General features: G+C 49.5%; 1 protein-coding gene across 6 annotated transcripts in view; it reads left to right on the top strand.

Annotated features, from left to right (window-relative positions):
- EMID1 (EMI domain containing 1) overlaps positions 1 to 15785 on the top strand; it is a 70518-nt gene that overhangs the window by 20548 nt on the left and 34185 nt on the right. For all 6 annotated transcript variants that reach the window (XM_077920231.1, XM_077920234.1, XM_028709405.2 and 3 more), the window contains exons 4-6: positions 8460 to 8546; positions 11404 to 11465; positions 12141 to 12285. In XM_077920231.1, the coding sequence (XP_077776357.1) occupies positions 8460 to 8546; positions 11404 to 11465; positions 12141 to 12285 (294 nt within the window). The remainder of the gene's footprint in view (positions 1 to 8459; positions 8547 to 11403; positions 11466 to 12140; positions 12286 to 15785) is intronic.

The raw sequence follows: 15785 nt of genomic DNA, 5'->3' as shown, positions 1-15785 counted from the left end.
CTGGCTTATGGAATAGCCGTGCACAGCCTCTCCCAGGCAAGGGGAGCCTTGATCCCCTGCCCGGGAGAGGCTGCATGCGGCTAAGGCTCCCCCAAGAGCCGCGCTCCCTTTAAAGAGCGTGCAGAGTGTGTGTGCGGCTCTTTAAAGGGAGCGCTGAGCAGAGCCTCCCGCCTGCATTCACTCCATAAGACGCACACACATTTCCCCTTACTTTTTAGGAGGGGAAAAGGGCGTCTTATAGAGTGAAAAATACAGTATTTATTTTTATTGGCATTGTGAGAGATTAGGGTGTCCAGAGCCTGGTTGGTTGCAGTGTGGTTTCATAGAATCGTAGTGTTAGAAGGGACCATGAGTGTCATCTTAGTCCAACCCCCTGGCAAACCAGGAATCCTTTGCCCGATGTGGGATTCGAATCCATGACTTCGAGATTGAGAATCTCAAGTTCTACCGACTAAGCCAGGGGTGTCCAAACTTTTTCCAAAGAGGGCCAGATTTGTTGAAGTGAACATGAGTGAGGGCCAACCAAGGTTGTTGACCTTTTTTTAGGATTGAAGTTGTTGAATTTTACCCCAATGTTCTTGAGCTTTTTACCCCAGGAAATAAACTGCCACAGGGGCCAGATTAGACCAACCGGCAGGCCAGATTAGGTCCCCGAAACGGACTTCAGACATACCTGGACTAAGCTATCCGTGCTGTCTTGTTTGTATTTATGCGTGTTTGGAGGTGGTTTGCCAAGTCAGATGAGCCATACTGGCTGAGTCGAAGACTCTGTAACGGGACAGAGAAAAGGAAGCTTTTATTCACACAGCACATCGTTAAACTTTGGAACTCTTCACCACAGGAGGCAGTGACGCCCACCAACCTGGATGCCTTTAAAAGAGGATTAGACAAATTCATGGAGGAAAAGGATATTAATGGCTGCTGGCGATGACGGGCGATCTTTGGCCTCCGTTGCAACTTTTAATTGTTCTCTGAGATGCAGAGGAAAAAAGGAAAAGAGGGATCGAAACCAGGATGGCTTCTGTAATTCCGGGACTGCCCCCGGAAAATAGGGACACTTGGAGGGTATGGTGTAAACAAGACTGAGCTAAATGGACCAGTGGTTCTGACTCGGTAGAAGCCACTCTGTTCCTGTACTCCAGTGACGGAGGTCATTGAGAGCGTTTTAGGTAAGAGATGCAGGGACCCCTCCTCTTCCTCTTTCAACAGGCCCTGCCTGCTTGATCAGCGATCTGTTTTCCTAGGCGTGGGACTTGCCTTTCTGTGACAGCATCCTTTCATCTCCTGAACCATCTGACCTACGAAGGTGACAGCCTCCACGGGAAATCATTCGCCCTTCCTGTTTGTTGAGTGTCCCTTGCTGGGTCAGCAGCACGGCCGCCCTCCTCGAGATCTCGTTGGCCCACCTCATTTGCTTTGCTTGCTGTGGTCATCTCAGCCCATTTCATGGCGAAAGCCGCATACATTTTAATAAAGCATTCCGGGAACGAGGGGAAGAGGCAGCTCAATTAAACTTACGCAGGAAGTAACAGCTGGCAGAGGCGGATATCGCTGAGAGGTCATCTTCAAATATCTGAAGGGCTGTCGCATGGAAGAAGGAGCAAGCTTCTTTTCTGCTGCTCTGGAGGCTGGGGCCTGAAGCAATGGGTTCAAATGACAAGAAAGTTGATCCTGGCTAAACATTAGGAAGAACCTTCTGAGTGTGAGAGCTGTTTGACAGTGGAAATTGAAATACTTTATTGTCACTTGTACAACTTGTATACAGTGAGATTACACAAGCTCACCCCATTCAGCTCTCTTAGTCTTAATTCCCCTTGTTTACTGACGCACACCCACCAAACCTGAAAGTCAGTTGCCCTGTTGTTATCTTTTCATTCAGCAGCCTAACAGCCCACGGATAGAAGCTGTTCTTTACCCTGTTGGTGCGACTAATCATACTTCTATATCTTCTGCCTGAGGGCAGGAGATCAAGAAAGTGCTGGCCAGGGTGTGAATCATCTCTGAGAATTTTCCTCACTCTCCTGAGGCAACGTTCTTCCGCTATTTCATCCAGCGGATTCACAGGACAGCCCATAATATATTGTGCTGAATTCACCACCCTCTGTAGGCACTTCCTATCAGTTGATGTCAAACCAGCGTACCACACCGTGATGCAGTATGAAAGGACACTTTCTGTTGTGGACCGGTAGAAGAAGATCATCAAATGTTGATTGACATCGTTCTTTTGCAATACTCTGAGGAGATGGAATGGACAACCTCCGAAGCTGATGGGCTCTCCTTTGTTGGAGGTTTCTAAATGGAGGCCAGAAGGCCATTTGTCAGGGATTTCTTTAGCTGCGATTGCACAGGCTAGACCAGATGACTCTTGGGGTTACCTTCCAAGTCTTGAATTCTTTGATTCTGTTATTTCAGGGATTTCCCATAAAGTACAAGTGTGGAAACTCTTTCAGCCTGAGGAGCTGTGTTCCTTTCTGGTCAACCTCCCAAGGGCCACATGTCAGTGGTGGACAGGGCCAGAGACAAAAGTGAGCAGAGCTGCTAAGAAGAAGAAGGAGGAGGAGGAGGAGGAGTTTGGATTTGATATCCCGCTTTATCACTACCCTAAGGAGTCTCAAAGCGGCTAACAACCTCCATTCCCTTCCTCCCCCACAACAAACACTCTATGAGGTGAGTGAGGCTGAGAGAAGTATGACTAGCCCAAGGTCACCCAGCAGCTGCATGTGGAGCAGCTGGGAATCGAGCCTGGTTCACCAGATTACGAGTCTACCACTCTTAACCACTACACCACACTGAGCAGAGCTGCTTATGTGAAGCTTATTCCACCTCTTTACCTTCTTGCCAGGCAAGCAATAGACTTTGGAGTTTAAGGAGACTTTCCAGCCAGGCCAAAGCACTGAGGCAGTGCTGGTGAGAGGTGTGGTCTGGGGAGATGTGTGACAAGAGAGGGGGATGGTATGGGTAAGGTCCTGAGGGCCTGAACGAGAGACTTGGGGGCCACATTTGGACCCCCCCCCTGCAATAAGGCATGCCACATTTCTCCCCACTCCTTATTATTACAATTTGTCACCCCCTTTCCAAAAGCAGGTTAGACATCACCACGCTCCCAACAAACAGTTTAACGCCACGCCACGATACGTAACTCTTACCTGGTCCTGGCAAGTCTCCTCCCTGGTTATTTTGTCCCTGCATTTGATTCCTTGGCAGCTAGCCTCTGTGATCATGAGGTCTGGAAACTTGAGTGTGAAATGAGTACAGGGCTGATAGTGAGAGGGAAAAGGTGACCTTTCATATATTCCTTGCATTTAGCTTGGGAGCTACTTGGAGGAGTCTGGTAGAAAAACAGGATGCAGATTTATCAACCAAACAAATGTGTAAACAAATAATTAGAAGGGAGAGCTACCGTGCCTTTGTGTGTTCCAGTTAATTGTAGCTTATCTATCCAGGAACTAAACTTCCTTTTCAGTTTAGGGGGGAAAGAGAGTAAGGGAGGAACAAAATAGTGATATTTAAAATAGTGCCTGGCTTGGAGTAAGCGGACAGAAAAAGCCCCCCACTTAAAATACTAGGAAATCAGCATTCAAGGGAGCTGAATGTTGGAAAATTGAAGACAGGCAAAGGGAAGAATTTCTTCATGCAGCATATAATTAAGATGATGGAACTCACTCCCACTAGGGGTAGTGGTGGCTGCCAATTTGGGAGGCTTTAAAAGAAGATTAGACAAATATATGGCGGAAGATAAGGCTATGAGGGCTATTTAACTGCAATGGCTATACTCTGCCTCTCGGTCAGAGGCAGTAATGCTTCTGAATACCAGTTGCTGCAAATCACAAGTGGGGAAACTGGCTGTAGTGAATTAGGTCCTGCTTAGAGGAACCCCATTGGAACATCTAGTAGCTCCTAAACTTTCCCCCATAGACTCATCCCCAGTGCCCCTTACCCTGCAAAAACCATTATTCAGAATACAGTGGTACCTCGGGTTACATACGCTTCAGGTTACATACGCTTCAGGTTACAGACTCTGCTAACCCAGAAATAGTGCTTCAGGTTAAGAACTTTGCTTCAGGATGAGAACAGAAATCGTGCTCCGGCAGCGTGGCGGCAGCGCGAGGCCCCATTAGCTAAAGTGGTGCTTCAGGTTATGAACAGTTTCAGGTTAAGTACGGATCTCCGGAACGAATTACGTACTTAACCTGAGGTACCACTGTAGCAATTTGCACAACCCACTAAGGAAGATAATAGCAGAATAAAATTCAAAACGTTACAATTAGTTGAACCCAAATCCAATTGAAACTGCAGCACAACCTTGGTTTTAGAAGGTCTTGGCTGCTGAATGTTTCGGAAGCCGAACGCTGAAAACTCGGAAGTGAATGTTTCTGTTTTTGAACGCACCTCGGAAGTCGAACGGCTTCCACGGCGCGTTTTTCCATTTTCACCATTCACTTTGCCGACAGCCCTTTGATTTTCAGTTTTTGAATGTTTCGGAAGTCAAACGGACTTCTGGAATGGATTACGTTCGAAAACCGAGGTTCCACTGTATTTAGTTTAATTGATGAACTTGATCCAGTGATACCAGTTTAAAAAGCTGGTCATTTACGCCCCGTCACCCCATACCTCTTAACGCCCCCCCAGTAATCCCCACCCCCACCCCTAGAAGCCTAGAGATTTCTTGCTGCCTCCTTTTTCTATCTTGCCAGCTGCATCGCTTCATGCCCGTGATCTGCACAAACACCCGCCCTCCTTTCTCTTCCATTCCCCTCCTTTCAAAGCAAATATTTACATTGCCAAATGCATTCCGGTTCAGATTAAGGGGAAAGGGGAGATCGTGGTCCTGGGGTGGTCTCAGAATGAGCCATCGAGAGATCAGCGTGTTCCCTTATTGGTTGGGACAGCTGATGATGCCCTGACCTGGTGTGACTTGAAATCAGGATGGGGCGAGTGGGTGGGGACAAGGCTGATGACATCCATTTGGCCACCCAGATGCGACAGCCTTGCGGAGACAACCTTGTCTCAGCGTGTCCCCAAATAACTACTGGGAGGCTGAAGAAAGCTTCTCCTATCTACCAGCAGATAATCAGACTAGCTGTTCAACTACTATGGGATTCACTCCCACCCACAAGAGGCAGTAATGACCAACAATCTTGAATGGCTTTAACAAAAGATTAGACAATTTTGTGAAGGATAATTATTATCGTTATGTTTATCCCCACCCTGCCTCAAGGACTCAAGGCGGCTTACAGATAAAATAAGAACAGCTAAAAATGGGGGGGGGGGTGTCATTAAAAACCAGTTAAACATTAATAGAATTAAAACTAACCAACCAGCTAACACACACACACACACACACACACACAGACACAGAGTTGTACCTCGGTTTACAAACTTAATACATTCCGGAAGTCTGTTTTTAAACCAAAGCCGTTCTTAAACTGAGGTGTGCTTTCCCTAATGAGGCCTCCTGCCGCCAGTGCCCTTCCACTATTCGGCTTCCATTCATAGACTGAGGTAAAGTTCGCTAACCGGAACACTACTTTTGTGGAGTTCTTATACCGAATAGTTCGTAAACAGGGCTGTTCTTAAATCGAGCTCCTACTGTATGTATATGTGTGTATATGTGTGTGTGTATATATATATATATGTGTGTGTGTGTGTGTGTGTGTGTGTGTGTGTGTGTGTGTATATATATATATATGTTAATTATATATATGAGTGTGTTAGTTGGATGGTTTGTTTTAATTCTATTAATATTTAATTGTGGTTTTTTTAATGACTTCCCACCCAGTTTTAGCTGTTATATTGGTGTTAAAAACATACAGACAATTACAGGTGGCCCCCCATTTATGCAGGGGTAATGTGAAATTGCATATAATTGAAACCCATTGAAAAATCCTGCAAAACCCCTGTTACGCCCTTTTGGTGGCATTTCAGTGACATCTTTATGCAAATATTGAAGGTGCGTAAACAGGGGGTTGCCTGTACAATTAAAAAAGCTATAGAATAAGGCTATCCACAGCTACTAACCCTTGTTGATGTGTTCCATACTATCCACTGTTGGAGGCAGTATGCTTAAGTCCTGCTGTTTCCTTTATGCTATGCCTTTGACTCTTAATTATTCCATAAGTTGCTTAGAGGTGGCCCCCACGCTTTTGTATTAAGCGACCAACAAGTTTTTTTTAAAAAAATAGTAGCTATGGACAGGATGAAAAGAGCTCTGGTGACTTGACTCCCAAGACCCATCTGATCTGATGCATCATTTCCAGCTATTGCTGGGCCAGCTTGCAATAAGAACAGAGGCATGCAAAGCAGGTGCTCTTCCTCTGAGCTATGGCCCTTCCCCTTAAAAAAGGTTAAGTTTCTAGTCCTCAGCATTGTAAATAAAGGGTTGCATTAAATAGGAACATAAGAAGCAGCCTTGTACCAAATTGGATTATGGGCCTATCTAGCTCAGTGCTGTCTACACTGACTGGCAGTAGCTTCCCCTAAGCAATGGCCCTTCTACTGTGGCGGGTGGCGCTGTGGTCTTTGGGCTTGGTGGCGGGTGGCGCTGTGGTCTTTGGGCTTGCCAATCAAAAGGTTGGCGGTTCGAATCCCTGCGACGGGGTGAGCTCCCATTGCTCTGCTCCACCTTCTGCCTACCTAGCAGATTGAAAGCACACCAGTGCAAGTAGACAAATAGGTACCGCTGCAGTGGGAAGGTAAATGGTATTTCTGTGCGCTCTGCTTTCCATAATGGTGTTCTGTTGTGCCAGAAGTGGTTTAGTCTTGCTGGCCACATGACCCGGAAAGCTGTCTGTGGACAAACGCCAGCTCCCTCGGCCTGAAAGCGAAATGAGCACCCCATAGTCGCCTTTGACTGGACTTAACCGTCCAGGGGTCCTTTACCTTTTACCTTCCACTGTGTGATCAGGGTTTGGGGGAATTTCCAAATTCCCTGGCCGGGCTAACTCCACGGAAACCACCCTAGCAATTCTTTTCCTCCTGGGGATCTCAAACGGCAAAAAGGCTTTGTTACCTAGCAGAGTTGGGGATACAAGCTTGGCTCAAGAGAGATGAACCAGACGGCAATCTCGGGCAATCTCGTTCCTTTCCCACCCCATCCCAGCATGGGAAGCCAGACCTCCGGACCCCTGTAGGAGACAGACCTCCATCTGGAGGAAGCCAACTGATTCCAAGTGATTCAGACAGCGGATTTCCTCAGTGACTCCCCATGCCAGCAGGAACCTCATTCAGAGAGCCATACAGCTGCTGCCCTAACCCCACCTTCCCCGGGAATAAGCCCCACTGAATCCAACAGGGCTTACTTCTGAGCAACTGTGGTTAGGATTGCACTATAAACTGTCTCTGATAGTGGCATGCGACAACCCTATGGCTACATCCACACTGTATTTATTTATTTACCGGTACTTGCGTTTCATTTTTGTTTATGATTTTCAATTTTATACATTTCAAGAATTTTACCATCATTTAAACATTTCAAAGCGCGACGTCCTTCCCCGTCCTCTTTCTGCGCTTCCTTAAATTTATTTTTTTATATATTTTCTGCATATTCCAAATTAACTTAACTTACTCATTTATTCATCTGCTTTAAATATATACTCTTATAAAACTGCAGGTTATTAAAATAATCCTGCCATTGTTCTTATCTGTTTACAGTTTGTTTGTTTGTTTGTTTGTTTGTTTGTTTTGGTAAATATTCAATAAACCATTTCCATGCTTTTATAAAAAGTTTGCTATCTTGATTTCTTATATTTCCAGTAAGTTGTGCCATTTCAGCATATTCTGTAAGTTTTTTTTGTATCCGTACTTCTTTCGCTGGGACTTCTTCTTCTTTCCATTTTTGGGCAAGTAACATTCTTGCCGCCGTAGTCGCATACATGAATAAATTTCTATTCAGTTTAGGTAGTTCTGTCCCTATAATTCTGCCCACACAGTATTTATAGCACCAGGATACCTCCTTAAACAGCCGTGGCTTCCCTCAAAGGATTCTGGGAACTGTAGCATGTTAAGGGTGCTGAGAGTTGATTGGAGACTCCTGCTCCCCTCACAGAACCATTTATGTCAACTTTTCCCTTTTCTTGCAAGGAATCCTATTCGGAATAAGGGAATTTCCCATAAAAAAGGGGAAATGTTGACAGCTATGCACAGAACTACAATTCCCAGAGTGGTTAAGCAGAGATCTGGGAACTATAGCTCTGGGGGAAGAACTTGTGGCCTCTAGACTACTTCCACCACCCTTAACAACAGCTCCCGGGTTTCTTTGGCAAAAGCCACAATTGTTTAAATGCATGGTGAGAATGTGGGAAGAATAGTGGCTAGCTTAGGGTCAAACGACTCAACAACGTGGCGTGTGTATTTTTTAAGTGTGCTTAAGTTTGGGTGAGCTCTGATCTCGCCCTCGGGCTGAAATAGGTTCCCTGCCGCAACCCTAACCAATTCTCCCCCATCTTTTCCTTCCTTTTCAGAGACTGCTGGCTACCAGGATCCTCAGGACGCTGCTCATGGGGCTGCCCCTTTGCGCAGGCTGCCAGCCCGGCCTGCAGCTTATTCTGGTGAAGGTTGAGGACCTAAGACGAGCCCTGCAGAGTCAGGCCAATGGCTCAGCATTCTGTGCTCGTGGCGGCCACCTCAAATGGGAACCATCAAGCAGCACCCAACCCCTAGAGCAACCCTCTTCCCTCCTGTGGCTTTTAGCAACCGGTATTCAGAAGCATTGGGATGCAGGTGGTGCTGTGGGCTAAACCACAGAGCCTAGGGCTTGCCGATCAGAAGGTCGGCGGTTCGAATCCCCGCGACGGGGTGAGCTCCCATTGCTTCTGCCAACCTAGCAGTTCGAAAGGACGTCAAAGTGCAAGTAGATAAATAGGTACCACTGTGACGGGAAGGTAAACGGTGTTTCTGTGTGCTGCTCTGGTTCGCCAGAAGCAGCTTAGTCATGCAGGCCACATGACCCAGAAGCTGTACGCCGGCTCCCTCGGCCAATAAAGCGAGATGAGTGCCAGAGTCGGCCACGACTGGACCTAATGGTCAGGGGTCCCTTTACCTTTATTCAGAAGCATCACTGCCTCCTACCGTGGAGGCACAGCATAGCCGTTGTGCCTAGTAGCCACCGAGAGCTTTTTCCTCCAGGAGACCCTCACCAAGGGTTTTCTAAGCAGAGCGCCCTTGCCCTTGGGCTGGTGTGTGTGGTCCTACCCAAACTGCACCGTTACTTTCCTCCCCTTCGCTCTTGGCATTTTGGGCAGACAGCAGAAATGGAAGATCCTAGCACACCTTTGACTTGAGTTAAAGGCATCGTTCTCCCCTTATTCAATCCCCACAACAACCCTGCGAGGGAGGTTAGGCTGAGAGGCAGCGACTGGCCTCAGAGCACACAGTGAGCTTCATGGCTGAGCAGATGATTTGAACCCCGGTCTCCCAGCTCCTACCAGGGATGTGGGTGGCGCTGTGGGTTAAACCACAGAGCCTAGAGCTTGCTGATCAGAAGGTCAGCAGTTTGAATCTCCGTGATGGGGTGAGCTCCTGTTGCTCGGTCCCTGCTCCTGCCAACCTAGCAGTTTGAAAGCACGTCAAAGTGCAAGTAGATAGGTAAAGATACCTTTACCTCCTAGCTGTTAGTCCGACACTCTAACCATTACGCTGGCACTGGGTCTGTGTTGGGTATAGAGCATTTGAGATGTCTTTCATGGCTTTCAACTCTTATTTGCTTGTTTGTTCCAAAGTCAAAGCAGCCTCTGTGTCTCTCTCTGTGTGTGCAGTTCTGATTCCCATTAGTTGGATCTCGGCGATGAGTGAAAAATCCTTCTCTTTCCACTCCCCTCCAATAAGGACAGCAGGGATATTTGTCATGGCTGCAGCACCTCACCAGGGAGCTAATAGAATTGGTTCTACAATGCAAAGCACTAATCTGCTCTGTGCGGGAATTGGCTGAGCTGGCTTGGCAGAGCGCTGGCAGCCCTTTGCAGGCTGAGAAATTCTTGGTTGTCCTTCTGGCACTGCTTTTGCAGTAGTGTGAATTTGCCTTCCCCAACCTGGTGCCCACTCAGATATCATCATCATCAATAATTGTTAATAATCATCTTCCACACAATGGCCTCAAGGCAATGTGTGAAAGAAACAGCAGGAAACAGCGGAAAGCACAAAAGAACAGCCTCTATATTTAAGACAAAACTTAAACAATACAAAATAGACACTCGGCACAAAGATCCATTTATCCAGCTGGGAAAGCATTAATACAGTCGTACCTCGGAAGTCGAATGCCTTGCGACTCGAACGTTTTGGCTCCTGAAAGCCACAAACCCGGAAGTGAGTATTCCGGTTTGTGAACGTTCTTTGGAACCTGAACTTCCGAATGACTTCTGTGGTTGCCGATTGGCTGCAGGAACTTCCTGCAGTCAGTCGGAAGCCACGCCTTGGTTTCCGAACATTTTGGAAGTCAAACGGACTTCCGGAACGGATTCCGTTTGACTTCCGAGGTACGACTGTAATAATAACAATAACAATAATGGTCATAATAATGGTAATCATAATAAATTGTATACTGTGCTATACCGATAGATCTCAGGGCAGTTCACAACATAAAATCACAACATAAAAAACCACAAATAATACATAATAAAAACAAAAACAAAACGTCTTTAGTTGTTTTGAAAGCATAGGCAGTTGGTGCCGGTCGTATCTCAACAGGGAGGCTACAGGAGCAGCCACGCTTATAAGCCCTGGTCAGAGATACTGTGCATCAGGCTTCTGAGATCTTTGGAACCAGCAGGAGAAACTTTCTGCAGGAACCTATTGGGTATAGAAGAGACTTTGCGCTACAACACCCACCGGTCCCTCCCAGCCCTACCTGGAGATGCTGAGGTTGAACTTGGGACCTTCTGCTAACAAAACCAGTTCCTGTACCTTCTGGAACATAGGCAGCAGACCCACTGATCCATCAAGCTCAGTGTTGCCCTACACTGACCGGCAGCGGCTTTCCAGGGCTCCAGGAAGGGGTCTCTCCCAGGTCTAGCTGGAGATGCCTTTGGGGAATGAGCCCAAGACCTTCTGGATGCAAAGCACCTGAGCTATGGCCCTTCCCCTTAGAAACAAGTTAAGATTCCTTTTGCTGAATAAAGGGTTGGATTAAACAGGAGCATAGGAAGCTGCCTTTTGTCAGACCATCTAGCTTGGTCCATCTAGCTTAGCATTGCCTGCACTGACTGGCAGTGGCTTTCCAGGGTTTCAGAGAGAGGATGTTTGCCGGTCTTACCTGGAGATGCAGGGGTGTGTGAGAGTGGGGTGGCCACACCCACTGTTGGCATGTGGTCCTTAGAGAATTAACCAAGGGCGAATGTGGCCTCCAGGCCAAAAAATAAATAAATGTTAGCTGCCCATTTTAACTTCTCCCTGTCTCACCTGATTCCCCAGGTTGTTTAAACTGCACCAAACTCTCAGAGCTGCTGGAGAGGGTCAACTTCTTAGAAGCAAAGGTCAGTCTCTTTCAATATAATTTTATATACTCTTGAAGGGGGGTCTCAGCTAGGCTGCTTTATCCAATACCTCTCCTCCACCTCTCTAGCCTTGTCAGAAATCATTATTTCAATGTGGCAAGTTTGGAACTCTCTGCCTATTGATATCAGACAGCCGCCTGCATTGTATTTTTTTCTCCCGGTGCCTGCTTATTTTGTTTTCATTTAGGCAAGCCTCTCCAGAAACATGAATGTTAAAGTTGTTCACCGTTAATTATTTTTTTTCAGATGCTTTTCCTTGTTTTTAACTGTTTCTTAATTGATAATTTTAATATTTCTTGCAAACCGCTGAGAGGTCTTAGTTCAATCAACTGGCAGGTAAATGTAAAGAAAAAAAGTTATGCAACTTCATCAAAGACCAACAGCATCAGAAGGGAAACAGCTCTGCATGTGGGGGGACAGAGACTGGAATGAAAAGGATGCCTTCTTGCCTCCCTAATTGTGATTAGGTAGCCAATATAGCTAGCATACTGATCTGAACACACAACCCTCACATACTCAGCCACCCAGCGGTCCCCCTCTCCTTGCCCCAACCCCAACCACGCTACTTCTGGACGTGTGTCTCCCTGCCTGTGCATGTGTCAGGGCTGAAGACCTTTTGCCTCCTTTGCTGGAGATATTCCCCCTTGTCTTCAGGTAGCGACTCTCTCTGCGGCTGAATCTGTGGACTCTCTGGTGCCCGGCAGACGACTTCCTCCTAAGGGAGGCGACTCTCCTGATTCCGTGGCCCTGTGGGGCTCTATGGCTGCCCAGGGGAGCCCTGGGGATGAAAGCGCAAAAGGTAAGCAGGGAGGGAGGCAGTAGATCTTCATTGGTCATCTGGGGTGTGGCAGGGTGGGCACAGGAGACAAGGCCTTTTCAGTGGTGGCCCCGCCTGTGAATTCCTTGCCTGGTTAGCTCCAGCACTTCCTTCATGCCTTGAGACTCTGGCAGGGAGTGGGAGCTTCCTCATTAGGGCTGATGGGGCAATGCCCCATGAACCTCAGTCTGGCCTCGGCCAGCTCTCACCTGCCTGCCTTCTTACATACAAGCAGTCCAGGGAGTGGCCCTGCCTAGCGGCTTCCTCCCTGCCAGGGAACGAGCCAGCACTAAATCACACGGAGTAAACTCTTCATTAGACGAAACAAGACCTGCTCCAGGGAGTGAAGCCTAATCAGCACAGCAACTCTTCTGGGTAGGCAGTTGTGGAGGCTGAAGGTCCCCGCCTTCCCACAGTTGCCTAAATCCCCATCCCCAGGTCCTTCCCAAGCAATCTGAGACTATGCCAACGTGCTTGTCTCTGCTCCTCCCTCAACATACCTCTTCTGGTTCTGGGAGACCAGGGGGAATGAGGATTGTCACAGCAGGAGGGGGAGACAATAGCCTGATTTGTGTCTGCCTCTTAGCTCCCCTCCCCTCCTGCTTCAACATCTGCCTCTGATTCTGGACTTCTCTCTGCTGTAGACTCTCACTAAACCCTGTAACCTTTTTAGCTTCTGGCAGATCCTCTTCCCATTCTGCTCCTTCTTCTCTCTCTGACCACCCATCCTCTGTGTCCAACCAATCTGTGATGCACCTCCAGCTCAATCTCAGGGGTTGCCCTGTAAAGGTAAAGGTAAAGGGACCCCTGACCATTAGGTCCAGTCGTGGCTGACTCTGGGGTTGCGGCACTCATCTCTTTATTGGCCGAGGGAGCCGGCGTACAGCTTCTGGGTCATGTGGCCAGCATGACTAAGCCGCTTCTGGCAAACCACAGCAGTGCACGGAAACGCCGTTTGCCTTCCCGCTGGAGTGGTATCTATTTATCTACTTGCACTTTGATGTGCTTTCGAACTGCTAGGTTGGCAGGAGCTGGGACCGAGCAATGGGAGCTCACCTCGTCACGGGGATTCGAACCGCTGACCTTCTGATCAGCAAGTCCTAGGCTCTGTGATTTAACCCACAGCGCCACCCACGTCCCTCTGGCCTAGTCCAATATAGATATAATCTCCGTCGCCCCCTGCTGTTAGCCTCCCTTCTTTCCACTCTACCAGTCCCATCAGGTACCATTTTGGCGCCAGGTTAAGACGCTGCTGTCTGGATGTGCTAACAGATGACAGTGTAGGTGTGCATTTTGTGTGGGTGGCCATCGAGAAGCCTCAGCTTCTTTGTTTGCCTTGTCTGACCTTTTCTGGGACCTGAGTTTTGGGCTTGTTTTGATGGTGGTTAGCCACACTGTTAGCAAATGTTTTAATAAATAAAAGCAAGATGGAGCAAGAAGCCAGTTTGCTCGGAGAGGATCCTGTGTGTGTGTGCACGGAGCCTAAACTCGAGGAAAGTCTGAGGGAGTATCCTTTTACCCTTTGCTGCTTCTTCCCTGAATGAGCCGAAGTGGATCAGTTGAGGCCAGGTCCTTGCCTACAAGCCCTCACTAGTTCAAGGCAACTGTCCTTAACATTTAACAATGCCCCCCAAAAGACCATTTTCTCTCAAGAGGGGTGAGCAACCCAATTGCCTGCTTGGCCTCATTTCACGTGCGTAGGAAGCAGGCAGGAAAGGGATGCAGGAGAAGAGAAGAGATGAGAGAGAAAAGGTATTAAGTTGTGGGTGAACATATCAGACGACACAGTGATTCTTCAAACAGCTCTTGTTTATTCAGAGGCCAGAACAGAACTGAACTGAAGGGTTCAGCCAGCCTGCTTATATAGAGCTCCACTAGAACGCAACAGTAACCACTTTCTGTAACTATCCAATCACTGAACGTCACTTTCAATCCCTTATTTGCATATGTGGACCTGAGTGAAAACTATCTACAGTGGTGCCTCGCAAGACGAAATTAATTCGTTCCGCAAGTCTCTTCGTCTTGCGGTTTTTTCGTCTTGCGATGCACGGTTTCCCATAGGAATGCATTGAAAATCAATTAATGCGTTCCTAGGGAAACCGCCTTCAGACCAGGTCCGGGGACAGTCTGTCCCCCGACCTCTTCTGAAGGCTGGGGGGGGGGGACGACAAGGGCTTTTCTTCCCACTGCCAGCCTTCAGAAGGCTGTTCTGAAGGCTGGCGGTGGGAAGAAAAGCCCTTCTTCCCACCTCCCGCCCCGCAAGCTCCGGGGACAGGAGGGCTTTGCTGCCCACCGCCAGCATTTTAAAAGCCCCTGCTGTCCCGGGGCGATTTTAAAATGCTGGCGGGCGGGAGCAAAGTCTCCGCTGCCCCGAGGAGATTTTAAAATGCTGGGGGTCGGCAGCGAACGCTTCGCTCCCGCCCGCCAGCATTTTAAGATCGCCCGGGGCAGCGGAGAAGTCTCCGCTGTCCCGGGAAGGCAGGCGGGGGGAGCAAAGACTTTTGCCCCCGCCTGCCTTCAGAAGAGGTCCAGGACCTCGTTCCGATGCCCGGCGGCGGGGTGAGAGGTTCCCGCCCCCCGGCCCCGCTTCGGAGCAGCGTTCCAAAGCGGGGCGGCTGGGGCAGGTGTTCCCGCCCCCCCCGCCCCGCTTCGGAGCAGCGTTCCGAAGCGGGGCGGCTGGGGCAGGTGTTCCCGCCCCCCCCCCGCCCCGCTTCGGGGCAGCGTTCCGAAGCGGGGCGGCTGGGGCAGGTGTTCCCGCCCCCCCCCCGCCCCGCTTCGGGGCAGCGTTCCGAAGCGGGGCGGCTGGGGCAGGTGTTCCCGCCCCCCCGCCCCGCTTCGGAGCAGCGTTCCGAAGCGGGGCGGTGGGGGCAGGTGTTCCCGCCCCCCCCCGCTTCGGAGCAGCGTTCCGAAGCGGGGCGGCTGGGACAGGTGTTCCCGCCCCCCCCCGCCCCGCTTCGGAGCAGCGTTCCGAAGCCGGGCGGTGGGGGCAGGTGTTCCCTCCCCCCCGCCCGGCTTCGGAGCACCGGGAGAAGCGATCTCCCCGCAGCCCCTTGCTTCAAAAGAGGTCTGGGGGCAGCGGGAAGTGCTTCCCGCTGTCCCCGGACCTCTTTTGAAGCAAGGGGCGGTGGGGAGAAGCGATCTCCCCGCAGCCCCTTGCTTCAAAAGTGGTCCGGGGGCAGCGGGGAAGAAGCGCTGCGCTTCCCGCTGCCCCCGGACCTCTTTTGAAGCAAGGGGCTGCGGGGAGATCGCTTTTCCCCGCAAACCCTTGCTTCAAAAGAGGTCCGGGGGCAGCGCGAAGCGCTTCCCGCTGTCCCCGGACCTCTTTTGAAGCAAGGGGCGGTGGGGAGAAGCGATCTCCCCGCAGCCCCTTGCTTCAAAAGAGGTCCGGGGGCAGCGGGAAGCGCTTCCCGCTGTCCCCGGACCTGGGGCTGCGGGGAGAAGATCGCTTCTCCCCGCCGCCCCTTGCTTCAAAAGAGAAGACC

This window comes from Podarcis muralis, chromosome 16 (genome assembly GCF_964188315.1).
Source record: "Podarcis muralis chromosome 16, rPodMur119.hap1.1, whole genome shotgun sequence".
NCBI classification, from domain to species: domain Eukaryota; kingdom Metazoa; phylum Chordata; class Lepidosauria; order Squamata; family Lacertidae; genus Podarcis; species Podarcis muralis.
Note: the sequence above shows the minus strand (reverse complement) of the source record. Positions and strands in the feature narration are given on the sequence as shown.